General features: G+C 39.1%; 1 protein-coding gene across 1 annotated transcript; it reads left to right on the forward strand.

Annotated features, from left to right (window-relative positions):
• Window positions 1–11,908: 11,908 nt before the first annotated feature.
• On the forward strand, window positions 11,909–12,565 carry LOC145820114 (uncharacterized). The gene is made up of 2 exons (XM_082914812.1): window positions 11,909–12,232; window positions 12,323–12,565. The coding sequence occupies exons 1-2, from the start codon at window positions 11,909–11,911 to the stop codon at window positions 12,563–12,565; spliced, it is 567 nt and encodes a 188-aa protein (XP_082770938.1).
• Window positions 12,566–13,118: the final 553 nt, after the last annotated feature.

A 13,118-nucleotide genomic window follows, 5' to 3' on the forward strand; every position in this document is an offset into this window, starting at 1 on the left:
TATTCCATGTCACTCATAGGGCCTGCTCTGTAACATCACATAATTTAGAAGTTTTTTTATTTTGTTAAGTGGTGGTGGTGCTCTTGTTTTAAATTTTGATCTAAAAAAGTATTTTGATCTCAATTCATCATGACTCTTAAAAGAAATTATCTATCTGGATTCGCAAAAAGGAAAAAGAAGCAAAGAGTCTAAAAATTAGTCAAATGTTAAAGAGGAGCTATTGACAAGTTCTTTATGAGTGACAAACAAGCAAAACAATTAGTTGAAGACTTGAATAATGAAGAATTTGAAACTTTGGTGAATAATGAGAATGAAAATTTGGTGGATGAAGCAGGAAATAGGGAATTTGGGAGTGCAGAAACCAATCAAGATAATGAGATGAATATGGAATGTGAGCATTCAAATATAGATGATTCGGGGAGTTGGAAAATAATTGACCAGAATTTATGAGATTTTTTGGTCAAAAGAGGTCCCGTGAGAAGAAATTGTGAGCTCACCTTTCCTAAGGATGATTCTTCGAGGCATAGGCATTTCTCACCTGTTCATTATTTCCCAAATGGAGAAAAATTTGATCGGACATGGCTGATATACTTGGAACTTTTGGATAGAGTATTTTGCTTTGTTGTAAGTTGTTTAAGCAAGAGGGAAATAAGACTCAATTGGCTACCGAAGGATTTAAAGACTGAAGAAATATTGGTGAGAGACTTAAAGGCCATGAAAGTGGTAACGAGCACATTACTTGCATGAGCAAATGGATTGAGTAGGAGGAAAGATTGGAAAAGCATCAAACTATAGATAAAAGTATACAAGAACAAGTTAACAAAGAAAGAGAGCACTTGAGGCATGTTTTATTGATGATAATTGCAGTTGTGAAAACACTTGCCAAGAATAATTTGCCTTTTTGTGGAAGCCATGAGAAGATTTATGAAGAGAGCAATGGACTTTTTTTAAGCATAATTGAAATGATTGGCGAGTTTGATCCAACGATGGAACATCACTTGCATCGGATAGAAAAGGGTGAGATTCATTACCATTATTTGAGTCACAAAATTCAAAACAAGGTGATACAAATGTTGGCTGGAGAAGTCAAAAGTGCAATTTTGTTGATAATCAAAATAGCAAAATATTTTTGGGTCATACTTGATTGTACTTCGGATATAAGCCATCAAGAACAAATGTCTCTTGTTGTATGATGCGTGGATGTTTCAACAAGTCCAATTAAGGTGAAAGAGTTTTTTTTTTTTTTTTTTGGAATTCTTGAATGTGGATGATACATCAGGGATGGGACTTTTTGACAAACTTCAAGAAGTATTAGTTAATCTTCAACTTGATATTGGTGACTTAAGAGGGCAAGGATATGATAATGGCTCTAACATGAAAGGCAAAAACAAAGGTGGTCAAACAAGAGTACTTCAAGTAAATCCTAGAGCATTCTATACGTCGTGTGGTTGTCATAGTCTTGACCTTGTGCTTTGTGATATGGCCAACTCTTGCTCTAAAGAAAAAACTTTTTTTGGTGTAGTACAACGCATATATGTATTATTTTCATCTTCCGTTCAACGTTGGGCAGTTTTAAAAGATAATCTAAAAGAAGGCCTCATGGTTAAGTTGTTGTCGCAAACGCGTTGGGAAAGTTGCATTGAAAGTGTTAAACCACTAAGATACCATGCTTCAAAATTAAGAGATGCTTTAGTTGAGTTGTATAACAATTCTACCACAAATTCGACTGCAAAAAGTGAAGCTAAATCCCTGGTAACTCATGAACTTGAGACTTTTGAGTTCTTATTTAGTATTGTAATTTGGTACAATTTGTTGTTTTATGTGAACTCTGTTAGCAAGTTTCTTCAAAGTAAAGATATGGTTATAGCATTTGCTGTAAAGCAGCTACATGGGCTTGTTAAGTATGTTACAATATATAGAGAAGTTGATTTCATGGAGGCTGTGGTTGAAGCTAAAGAAATGGCAAGTGAATTACCTACATTTGTTGAAAAACGCATCATTTTTAGAAAGAAACAATTTGATGAGAATGTTAGCGAAGAGGTGACCCAGTCGGCTAAAGAATCATTTAGAGTTGGTTACTTCTTGTATTTTGTTGATCAAGCCCTTTGTTCACTCAAAAATAGGTTCAAACAATTCAAAGTATATGAGACAAACTTTGGCTTTTTGTTTGACTTAAAAAATTACAGCGATGAATCGTTGAAAGCGGGGTGTGTGAACTTTGAAGAATTTTTAAAACATGGTGAGATTTCCGATATTGATGGAGCTAAAAGTCTTGAAAGAGAGATTGCCAAAAGAAGTCAATAAGCTAATTGAAGTGTTCAATCATCTGCAGTTGATGGCAAATTGTTTTCCAAATTCATGGGTTGCTTATAAGATACTTTTGACTGTTCCGGTTACAGTTGCATCAAGGGAAAGAAGCTTTTCAAAGTTGAAAATGATCAAAAATTACCTTTGATCAACCATGTCACAAGAAAGATTGAATGGATTAGTATTGTTATCCATTGAAAATGATTTTGCAAAAAAACTAGATTATGCAAGTATGATTGATTTATTTCATTCAATGAAAAAAAAATGTGAAGGGCCCTAGAAATTTATTAGTTGATTATCGGCTTTGGGTTTCAGAAATCTCAGGATCGGGCCTAAGTGTAAGAGTACTGATCAATTAAATTAACTCCATTAGTTATTATGATACAAAGTTGAAATTGCAAATTATTAACCCTGGTATTTTAGAGTATCTCCAGGACTTTTAAAAAAAGTCTAGTTGGTTATTGTAAGTCTTATCCTATTTTATTGTTTTCAATGGATTAGCTATTACAACAACTATTTTAACCAGAATAAAATAAAATAAAATAAAATAAAATAAAATAAATAGAAGTTAGAGTCTCAGGAGACTTTTTAAACAATTTTTGAAAAAGTGATTAAGTAAAATAACATTTTTTTTAAATTATAATTTAACTAGTGAAAAATGAAGAGTAGTGTTAAGGGAAGTTATAAGCACATATTATATAGAATTTATTATAAAAATGATGTAGTGGTGATAATTATGTAATTAGTGTCATTTTAATGGATACTCTCATTTAAAATGATAAGTTCTAATATCATGCATATATACAAATTTTGTACATGTTTTTATTTATATATCACTGCTCATAACAATATGCCTAAAATTTATTTTGCAGTAATCGCTTTATGAGAGAATATCAGATAAATGAGAAATATATATGTCACGACCCAAACCCGTCCCTATGGGTTTAGCACCGTAACCGGCCAGCAATCCGTGGATTACCAAAGGCCTCTGAACAGATTAGCAAACAATAAGGGGCTGCGGAAGCAATAATACCAAATAGACAAGGCCCAATGAGCTATGATAACGTACATGGGACATACCATTTCAAAACTCATATATAAACATAAGCATGCCAGTCAGAGGACACCAATATTTACAAAGTATTACATCCCAAGACCTGTCTTTACAAAACACATACAGAGACTAGCATGATCACAGAAACAGCCATAGCATTGGACTCAATCGGAACCTCCTCGGGAGGCACAACGGTTGGCTGACAAAAATGAAACAGAAGGCCGTCAACTCTGGCCCTGGTCACATGCCGGCTCACCTACATACATAATATAAACTGTGAGCGAAAGCCCAGTGAATAATAATAGAGTAAAAGGGTTTCAATGAATGAGTTCGTACAGATTCAGAAATCATAATTTAGTTCATATCAAAATCATAGTTTGTCCAGATCATACACAGACAGAAATCATAAGTCATGATTAAGTTTACGTGATACATCCATTAGCATAAACAGAACATAACAGAACAGAACGTATACACGTGAGGTTACGAATAACTAGTTCCATAAAGGAACCTCCGGATCCGGGTAACAGAACAGAACAGAAGTTGAGCCCCCGTGACAGGGCCTCCGGTACGGGTAACAGAGTGCAGACAGAAATAAGTTCCGTAAAGGAAGCTCCGATATCGGGTAACAGCTAATACATATCACATGATGCTAAGGATGTCACGAATACATATTAGAAATTGAACAATCATTCATTGTACGGAACATATCATTTTGGAAAACAGATCTTGTTTTATCACACAGAAAATAGGTACAGTTTGAACATAACTTTACTAAATTATTACTCACAGTTGGCCTTGAAACAGACAGACGGAGCAGATTGATCACACAACACGCGGCACGTGACCTACATAACACATAACGGACACACACTTGAAACATACATTTTAATTGCACAAAACTTATGTCGTTGGTTCTTAGTGTGTTTCTAACCTTAAATCCTCACTATAGAGTCTTAAACATAGCCTAGGAATGCCTAGGACGGAATGAGGATGCAAAGATGCCTTGGAAAACATTTTTCAAAACTTGCTGAAAACAGGAGTCTCACTCGAGTGTAGCTTCCTTCGCTCGAGCGAACTTGTCAAAACAGAGGGGTTGCTCGAGCGTAGACTCCTTCGCTCAAGCGGTCTGTAAAAATGCAAAAGTACTAGTTGTTGAAATTTTACGCTCGATACCCGCTTAATGCTCGCTCGAACGTGAGACACAGCCCTTCGCTCGAACGTAGGTCTCGTCGCTTGAGCGTGCGTCTGCGTGTACCAAAAACCTGAGAGCTTGCAATTTACGCTCGAGCCACAATTCCTTCACTCAAGCGGAGCTCTAAATAAACGATGGTCGCTCGAGCGTGGAATCTTTCGCTCGAGTGAGGAAGCCAAATTCTGGAATTTCCAGATTTGTCTCCCAAGCTCAAACCAAGCATTTAACACCTCCAAACTCGACCTCTTGGGCCCATTTTCTGGAAAACACTTGTAAACTCATAGTATAAGACGTTTCAAAGATCAATTTGCAAAATCAAAGCCCAAAGGTGAGTCAATTAGACACAATTTCAAATAAAACTTCAAGAACATAACTTAAATGTAACATGCATGAATCCTCATGACTTCTAATGCTCCAAAACATGATCCAAAACAAGATTAAGCTCAAGAATAGGGTGAATTCGTGGACTATAACAAAAATGTGGACATGCATGTGGAAATTCATGAAGAACAACTCCAAAATCCAAGAATATGTGCATGCATGCATGAATTCACTCTCAAATCCAACTCTTTAAACCAATTCTAGACTTTAAACTCTAATCTTCCATGAACCATGCAAGAATGAATCTTAAATTCACAATTGAAAGGGAAAACTCCTACCTTAAGTCTTGAATTCCAAGCCTAGAAGCTCAAATATGCAACTACTCTTCAATTCTTCCAATTCCAAGCAAAAACTCTAAATGAAATCAGTCTCCTACCTCTCCCTCTCCCTCTCTCTCTAGTCGGCTCTAGCTAAGAAAATGGCTGACGAGATATGTTTCTAAGTGTAATAAGGTTGGTCTCAAATCAAGCCACTAAGTGGCATAATGGTAGATAAGTCCAACTAATGTAATTTAGCTTATTTAATCCAATTTAATCATACCAAATCAAATTTCAACTAAATTTACCATAAAATCACATTAATTCTAATTAACACAAAACACTAATCAGTTTCGGATTCAGCCGCTGATAAGGCCTTCAATTTGCAGTTTAAAATATAAAACAGGTACAAATCATTTTATGGCAAACAGATAAAAACACTAAGATAACGCAATACATATGCAATTTAATTCTGGATTCCTTCTAAATTACTGTTAGGCATAATTAATCATGGTTTAGCATTAATCGGAGGTCGAGGTTATTACAATATATATATAAAAAAATAGTTACAAATTAATGAAATGTAAATGAGGCATGTACCCTCGCAAATAAAAACTGTGCAGTCCTAAGATGCCTTCATTTGCAAGTATGTTCCATTAGGGCATATTCTACCTGGTCGATGAGGTACATGCAAGTACATTCACACACTTGTTTTTGCAAATAATAATTTTTCTTTGAAAACACTGTTTTTTCATAAATAATATTTATAAAAAACTTAAATTGTAATAAAAACACAATAAAAATGTTAGCAAATAACCCATTGATATGACATAGCTTGCAAACTTTGTTTGGTTAACACAGACTTGAGCTATGAGCAAAATCAAAATAGCCATGCTCACCCCATGACTTGTTCACCTGAGTTAGTTTTTGATTTTATAAAAATCCAACCTATTATATGATAACGATGAAAATGAAATTTACAACTAAAGGAGCAGAATATGAAACGGTTCAGTTCCAAGCCTTGAGCAGGTCCAATTCACTAAACCCAAACCAAAGTGGGTCAGATAATTGTGTAGACAAGCTAATCAAGCTTATCTCCATGAAGAATGGTCTTCATAAGTCCTCAACCACTTGGGCCCAACTTGCAGTGAAAAGGCCAGCCCAACCGCAATGCTAGGCTGGGCCGAGCTGCTGGACTTAATCCATAGACTGAACTGATGGGCCGAACCCATCTCCAAAACCAAAGTCGGCCAAGCCCACACAAAGATATCCAAATGGGCCAGCCCATCTCTACAAGCAGCCTTACAAAAGGCTGAGTCGAGGCACAATGATATTAAGCTAAGGGAATCTCTCAAAGAAATATGGAAGTTATGAATGTGTGCAGATTGCCACCTCAACTGGTTCCCTCCCCCTAGAATCATGGAAATGATTAGCAAAGAGAATATGATCTGTTATACACATAGTTACAATGAGCACAAGCATCCATTGTCAACTACCTTGAGGTCCCCTACCGTGAGCAATATTAAGGGAATGTATGAAGCACCAAAGCTCCATGAAACCATCTTGGACAACAAGCAAAGTCTTCTATATAAGCCCTACTCTCTTCACATTGAAGGTATCTCATGACAACTCAAGTCACTTAAACGTAACTGAATACATTCTTTCTTTTTCATTCTCTACACCTAGAGAGAACCCCTCATCTCCGACCACTCATTCCCACACCAGAGGGGTTTTTCGGCCAATCCCGGCCAGGCAGCTCTAACGGTGTTCTGTGTTACAGGTCCTCAGTTCCTGATAGTCTATTCAGCTGCGGAGCTCCAATCCACTTTTATCTAGTGCAGGATTCGGTACTCACAATTGGTGCGGTGAACATGGATTCTTCATCTCTGAGTTCTACATCTGATTCTGACAAAGGGAATTGAGGATATTCCACCATCTACATCAATTTCACTGACGAAGAAGACGAAGGATAAGGGTCTGGCACTGCCAACGATTCTAGTGGAGCAAATCGGAAACAATAACCCGACTTCAGACTCTATTGAGCACCACCAGCCCTTTGCTGGTGGCTCTTCTCACATTTTCTTGTTGGAGAATGATTATAGAGATTGTATCATCAATTCCATGGGGATAAAGATTCAAGAATCGAAAACACAGCTTAAGAAGATGATGAACGACTCGATGGAGAAGAGGACCGATGCAAAATCTTCTTGCCTACGCTGGAGAAGTCCATCTCTGGAACCACCAACGAAAAGAGTTCCTAGAGATGGTTTTAGGAAGCAAAGTCAGCCAATTTTGGTGTAAAGTGAAGCAATAAGCAGCCATACCCGTGGTTCACGCTGGGAGAGGGCTAAAAGGCAAAAAATGATCAGCTAGCGGATAGAATATCCTCTTCGTTGGTTGATCGGGAATAGAGGAAATGAGCAACGACAGGAATGAGAAGCTCGGCATCTTGATCTCACTATTCATTAGAGGGAGCACCGAGCACTGGATCGGCTCGTCTCCTCTCCTTTCTCTCTAGACAATGAAGCTATGAAAACCCCCCAAGAAGTTCACCCCACCGAGGTTCACACCATATGATGGGAAGTCAGATCCATTTACACACATCAGCCACAACTTGCAGATGATGTCTCTATGAAAGTGAAATAAGGCACTGATGTGCAGGGTCTTTCCATCCAGCTTAGGAGAGTCTGGACTCTGATGGTTCGATTGACTCCTTTCTAGATCAATCTATGACTGGAAATAGCTCTCTGAAGAATTCTTGGCCAGATTTGTTTCCAACACCAAAATCCCAAAAGAACCAGACACCTTGTTCAGCCTCTAGAAGGAAAAGAAAGAAACACTGCGTAAGTACGCAATAAGGTATTGGGAAGAATACAACGAATTGGAGGAGAATGTCTGTAGTGAACAGATGGTAGTAATATCTTTCAAGCATGGTTTGCATCCAGAAAGCAAGTTGAGACAACCGCTTACTAAGTGGCCAACCACTATCCTGAAGGATTTATGGGCTAGAATTGAGCAGTACGCTCATCTTGAAGATGATCAGATTCCCATCGAAGTGGCATCAGCCGAATAGCCGAATTGGGGAGACCGACATGGAGTAGATCGAAGAGAACCCCGATAAGTTACAGTAAATGAGATAAACATATCTACGTCTCACGAAGCAATTATCACAGTGTTCAAAGAACCCATTTATCGTATCATGGACAAAATCAAGAGAGAACCATACTTTGTTTGGCCACCGAAGATGTTAGGAGACCCAGTTCGGCGCAACCAAAAGCTAAGGTGTACCTATCACCAGGATAGAGGGCGTATGACTCAGAACTGTAGAGTATTGAAAGAGTATTTGGAGGATTTGGTAGCTGTTGGGCACATCCAAGAATACGTTGATCCAAACAAGATCGTGATTGAATAAGAGAACCCAACACCACAATGGGATGCCGAGCACCCCACTCCACTGGTCATCAACGTGATTCACGACATAACTAGTCTTGAGCAGGAGGAAGTACTTTGAGAAGAAATTGCAAAAACTGCACAGTTTCAGCGAGTAATGTCAGTCGGTCCCACACCAAAAAAGGTTAGAATGGTACCTGAAATTCCCTCATGTACTGTTTCATTCACTAAGAAAGACTTAAAAGGAATCCAATATCCACATATTGATGCATTAATTATTACTGTTGGGATTGGAAAATGATTTGATGTGAAACGAGTCCTAGTGGATCAGGGTAGTGCTGCAGATATCCTGTATTATGATTTGTTCTAGAAGCTCGGTCTTATTGAGCAGAATCTCACCCCAGCAATGGCACCACTGGTCGGCTTCAATTCCCAACCCGAATGGCTGCTTTGTAGGATAGTATTACCTGTAGTAATTGGGACAAGGACTTTTCAGATAGAATTTTTGGTTGTAAACACTCAATTCCCTTATAATGCCATCCTTGGCCGACCATGGATTCACCAGATGAAAGCAATCCCCTCAACCTATCATCAGCTCATCCATTTCTCGACAGAGCACGGAGTAAAGCAAATCTTGGGGGACCAAGTTGCAGTAAAGCATTACTTCATGGCTGCCATGAAGACCAAACAGATCTGTAATTGGGTTCAGACGGTTGAGGTAACAGATCAACCTGTCTTAGACGATATTTGAGGAATCCCATCCAAAAATATAGTGGAGGATTTGGAGAAAGTTTTTGTGGAAGAAGGTGACCCTGAGAAATACTTCCTTATCAATACCTCACTTAGTGCTAATGAGAAACTTTAGTTGTTGGATCTGCTGAGGAAAAATACAAGAGTATTCGTATGGTCGGCCTACGACACTCTTGGCCTAGATCCTGAGTTTGCCTACCATAAACTCAATGTCAATTCTTCAGCTTGGCCCGTTGTACAGAAGAGCGGAAGATCCTCAGTTGAGCATACTGAAGCAATGATTACAGAAGTGGATAAGCTCCTAGCAGCGAGGACAATTTGGGAGATCCAGTAGCCGCAGTGGTTGTTTAATACAGTCGTAGTGAAGAAAAGAATGACAAATGGAGAGTTTGTGTCGATTTCACTTACATGAACAAAGCTTGTCCGAAAGATAGCTTTCCCTTACCATGCATAGATCAACTCGTCGATTCAACGGCCACGCAGGAACGGATGGGTTTCTTGGATCCCTACAGCGACTATCATCAAACACCTTTGTTCGGTCCAGACCAAAAGAAAACAACATTTATTACTCCTAAAGGCACCTACTGTTATAAGGTAATGTCATTCGACCTTAAAAACGCTGGAGCGAGTTACCAACGGATAGTGACTCGGATATTCAGAGATCGGCTCAGACGAACAATGGAAACATATATAGATGACATGGTGGTCAAAAGCAGGCTTGCAACAAAACCACCTCAAAATGCGTTTTCGAGGTAGGAACAAAGAAGTTCTTGAGTTACATCGTCACTCACAAAGGAATTGAAGCAAACCTGGATTAGATACCAAAGAAGGCCAAGGAACTTCAAAAATTGGCTGGAATGGCGACAACACTAAACTGGTTCATTAGTAGGTCCTCAGACCGAATAAAACCTTTCTTCCAACTTCTGAGGAAAAAGGTTACGTTCGAATGAGGACCCGAGTGCACTGAGGCACTGCAGGACCTCAAGAAGTATCTTAGTACACCAACTTTCCTTTCCACTCTAGAACCAGGGAAAGAACTATATCTATATTTGGCAATTTTAGACCATGCAATAAGTGCGGTACTGATTCGTGAAGTGGAAAAGGAATAGAGGCTAGTGTACTACGTCAACAAGACTCTCCTGGATGTTGAGACACGGTATCTACCATTGAAAAAACTAGCTTACGCCCTACCCATTGCCTTGAAAAAGCTGTAACACTACTTCCAGGGTCACACCATCAATGTTCTCATTGAGTTCTCCTTCAGATCTGTCTTCGGCCGAGCCGATTTCTCTAGCCGAACGACAAAATGGACAATCGAGCTTGGTGAGTTTAACATTCTGTATCAACCCAGAATAGCAATCAAGGCCCAAGTCTTGGCAAATTTTGTCGCCGAATTCGCTCCCGTCTTGAGCATTAAACCCCTAAACACCAGCTCAATACTGGTGCCATGCACCATCGAATTAGGAAAATAATATGCTTCAGAAGCATGAAAACTCTTCATTGAAGATATCCAGCAACTCTACATTGATGGATCATCCAATAACTGAGGCTCGGAGGCAGGGATAGTACTTATATCTCCAGAAGGATTCATTTGGGAACAAGCCCTGAAGCTTGGATGGATAGCCTGTAACAACGAGACAGAATATGAAGCACTACTGGCTGGCTTGCACTGTGTCGAGCACTTCAGCGCAGACAAACTCCTGGTTTTCAGGGATTCTCAGTTAGTTGTCAACCAACTCACTGGGATCTATGAAGTGAGAGATGAAAGAATGGCCATGTATGCAGACAAGGCCAAAGATCTAATCAAGAAATTTTAATCCATACAAGTGGAACAGATCAATCGAGACAGAAACAGCCATGCTGATGCTCTAGTTTGCCTTGGCTTATCAGTGGATACCAAAGATGCTAAAAAGATTTGAGTTGAGTTTGTGCTGGAACCAAGTATTGCATCCCCAGATTCGGTCCTCTGTACGAACTTAGGACCGAGCTGGATGGACCCACTACTTGTTTTTCTGAGATCTTGCACTCTCCCCGAAGACAAGAAAGAGGCAAACAAAGTTTGGGATCAATCTACTTGATTTTGGATCTCACTATCTGGGAAACTATATCGACGTTGCTACCTTGGCCCCTATCTACTATGTGTGCATCCAAATCTAGTCGAGAATGTTCTTTACGAAATTTACAATGGGATTTGTGGAAGCCATGTTGGTAGAAGGTCATTGGCGCACCGTGCTCTAATTCATGGGTATTAGTGGCCATAAATGTAAAGAGACACTCAATAATATGTTTAAAAGTGTGATAAATGCTAGAGGTTTGCTCCTCTAATTCATCAGCTAGCCAAAACTCTCACTCCGCTCATTAGTGTATGGCCCTTTGCTCAATGGGGCTTAGACATCGTCAGACCTCTGGCATGGGGGACTGGAAACAGAAGATTCTCCGTCGCTGTAACCGACTATTTCACCAAATGGGTGAAAGTAGAAGCACTAGCAAGCATCAAGGAAACAGACACGAAGCGGTTCGTCATGTGAAATGTTGTGGTCCATTTTGGCATCCCAAGGGTATTAATTGCAAACAATGGAATGCAGTTTGATGAGAAAATTTTCAAGAAATTTTGTGCTGATCTCAGGATTGAATATCGGAACTCCTCTTTGGGCTACCCATAGAGCAATGGGGAAGCAGAATCGTCAAAAAAAAAAACCCATCATTAATGGCATAAAGAAGCTGCTTGAAAGTGTAAAAGGGAAATGGGTTGAAGAATTACTCCACGTGTTATGGGCTAACCAAACAACGGTGCGGTGCTCAACTGGGAAAACTCCCTATTCCTTGACCTATGGAATGGAGGCTGTTATTCCGTTGGAAGTCGGTCTCCCAACCCTTCAGTCAAAACTGTTCAAAGATGTAAGTAACGAAGAAGCCATTGCTTAAGCATTGGACATAGCAGAAGGCCGAAGAGAAGCAACAATAATTAGACTTGCAGCCTATCAGCAGCAGCTTATCAAAAGTTTCAACAAGAAGGTTTTCCTAAGACAATTAACACCTGGTGAATTGGTTTTGAGGAAAGTTATAGATCACAAAAGGGCACCTGGTGAAGGAAAGTTAGGTCCTAACTGGGAGGAGCCTTACAAGGTTACAGTAGTTGTTGGAAATAGAACATACTACTTGGAGGATCTCAAGGGCAAAGCCATATCTCAGTCCTGGAATGTAGCAAACCTCAAAAAGTACTATCCGTAGACTATCCCCCTAAAATATCTATCAAGTGTAATGACATTTATTTTTTGATTAATGGAAAAAGTTTCCCCACTTTTTTGAACTTTTGTTTCCAACATCTGTACAGCCTTAAGGCCAGAACATATTAATAATTAACATAGCCCTTAAGATCGTAGTTCTGGGGGCATAGTTCAAATTAAAGATGGTTTGGACTAGGGCAGAGTTAGCAATAAACTCTCGGAAAAAGCTTCATTGGGAATGAACGGATTTTAGCAAAGTCAGGGTGTGATTTTCGGACTTAGCTTTTGTTTCAACTAAACAAAACTAGCTTCAGAACGACCGAACGGAACTAACTTCGGTTTTTACCAAACAAAATTAGCTTTGGAACGACTAAATGGAATTTGGGTTTGGTTTGCACTCAAGCATGTTAAGTGGAATTGCTTGGTGGAATTATGTTTGGCAACCAAAATGAAACTTAGCCAAGTGAAATTGCTTGGTGCAAACCACATTAATGAATTTTTCAAATGATCATTTCTTTTCTTGAAATCACAGAATTTTCAAAGTCACAAATGACTCT

Source organism: Camellia sinensis, chromosome 1, assembly GCF_055761805.1.
Source record: "Camellia sinensis isolate YWXY chromosome 1, ASM5576180v1, whole genome shotgun sequence".
NCBI classification, from domain to species: Eukaryota; Viridiplantae; Streptophyta; class Magnoliopsida; order Ericales; family Theaceae; genus Camellia; species Camellia sinensis.

Coding starts and splice junctions, on each gene's coding strand:
- LOC145820114 (XM_082914812.1), top strand. CDS start 11,909: ATGGAATGCAGTTTGATGAGAAAATTTTCAAGAAATTTTGTGCTGATC. Junction 12,233..12,322: donor AGTCAAAACTGTTCAAAGAT/GTAAGTAACGAA, acceptor GCCTATCAGCAG/CAGCTTATCAAAAGTTTCAA.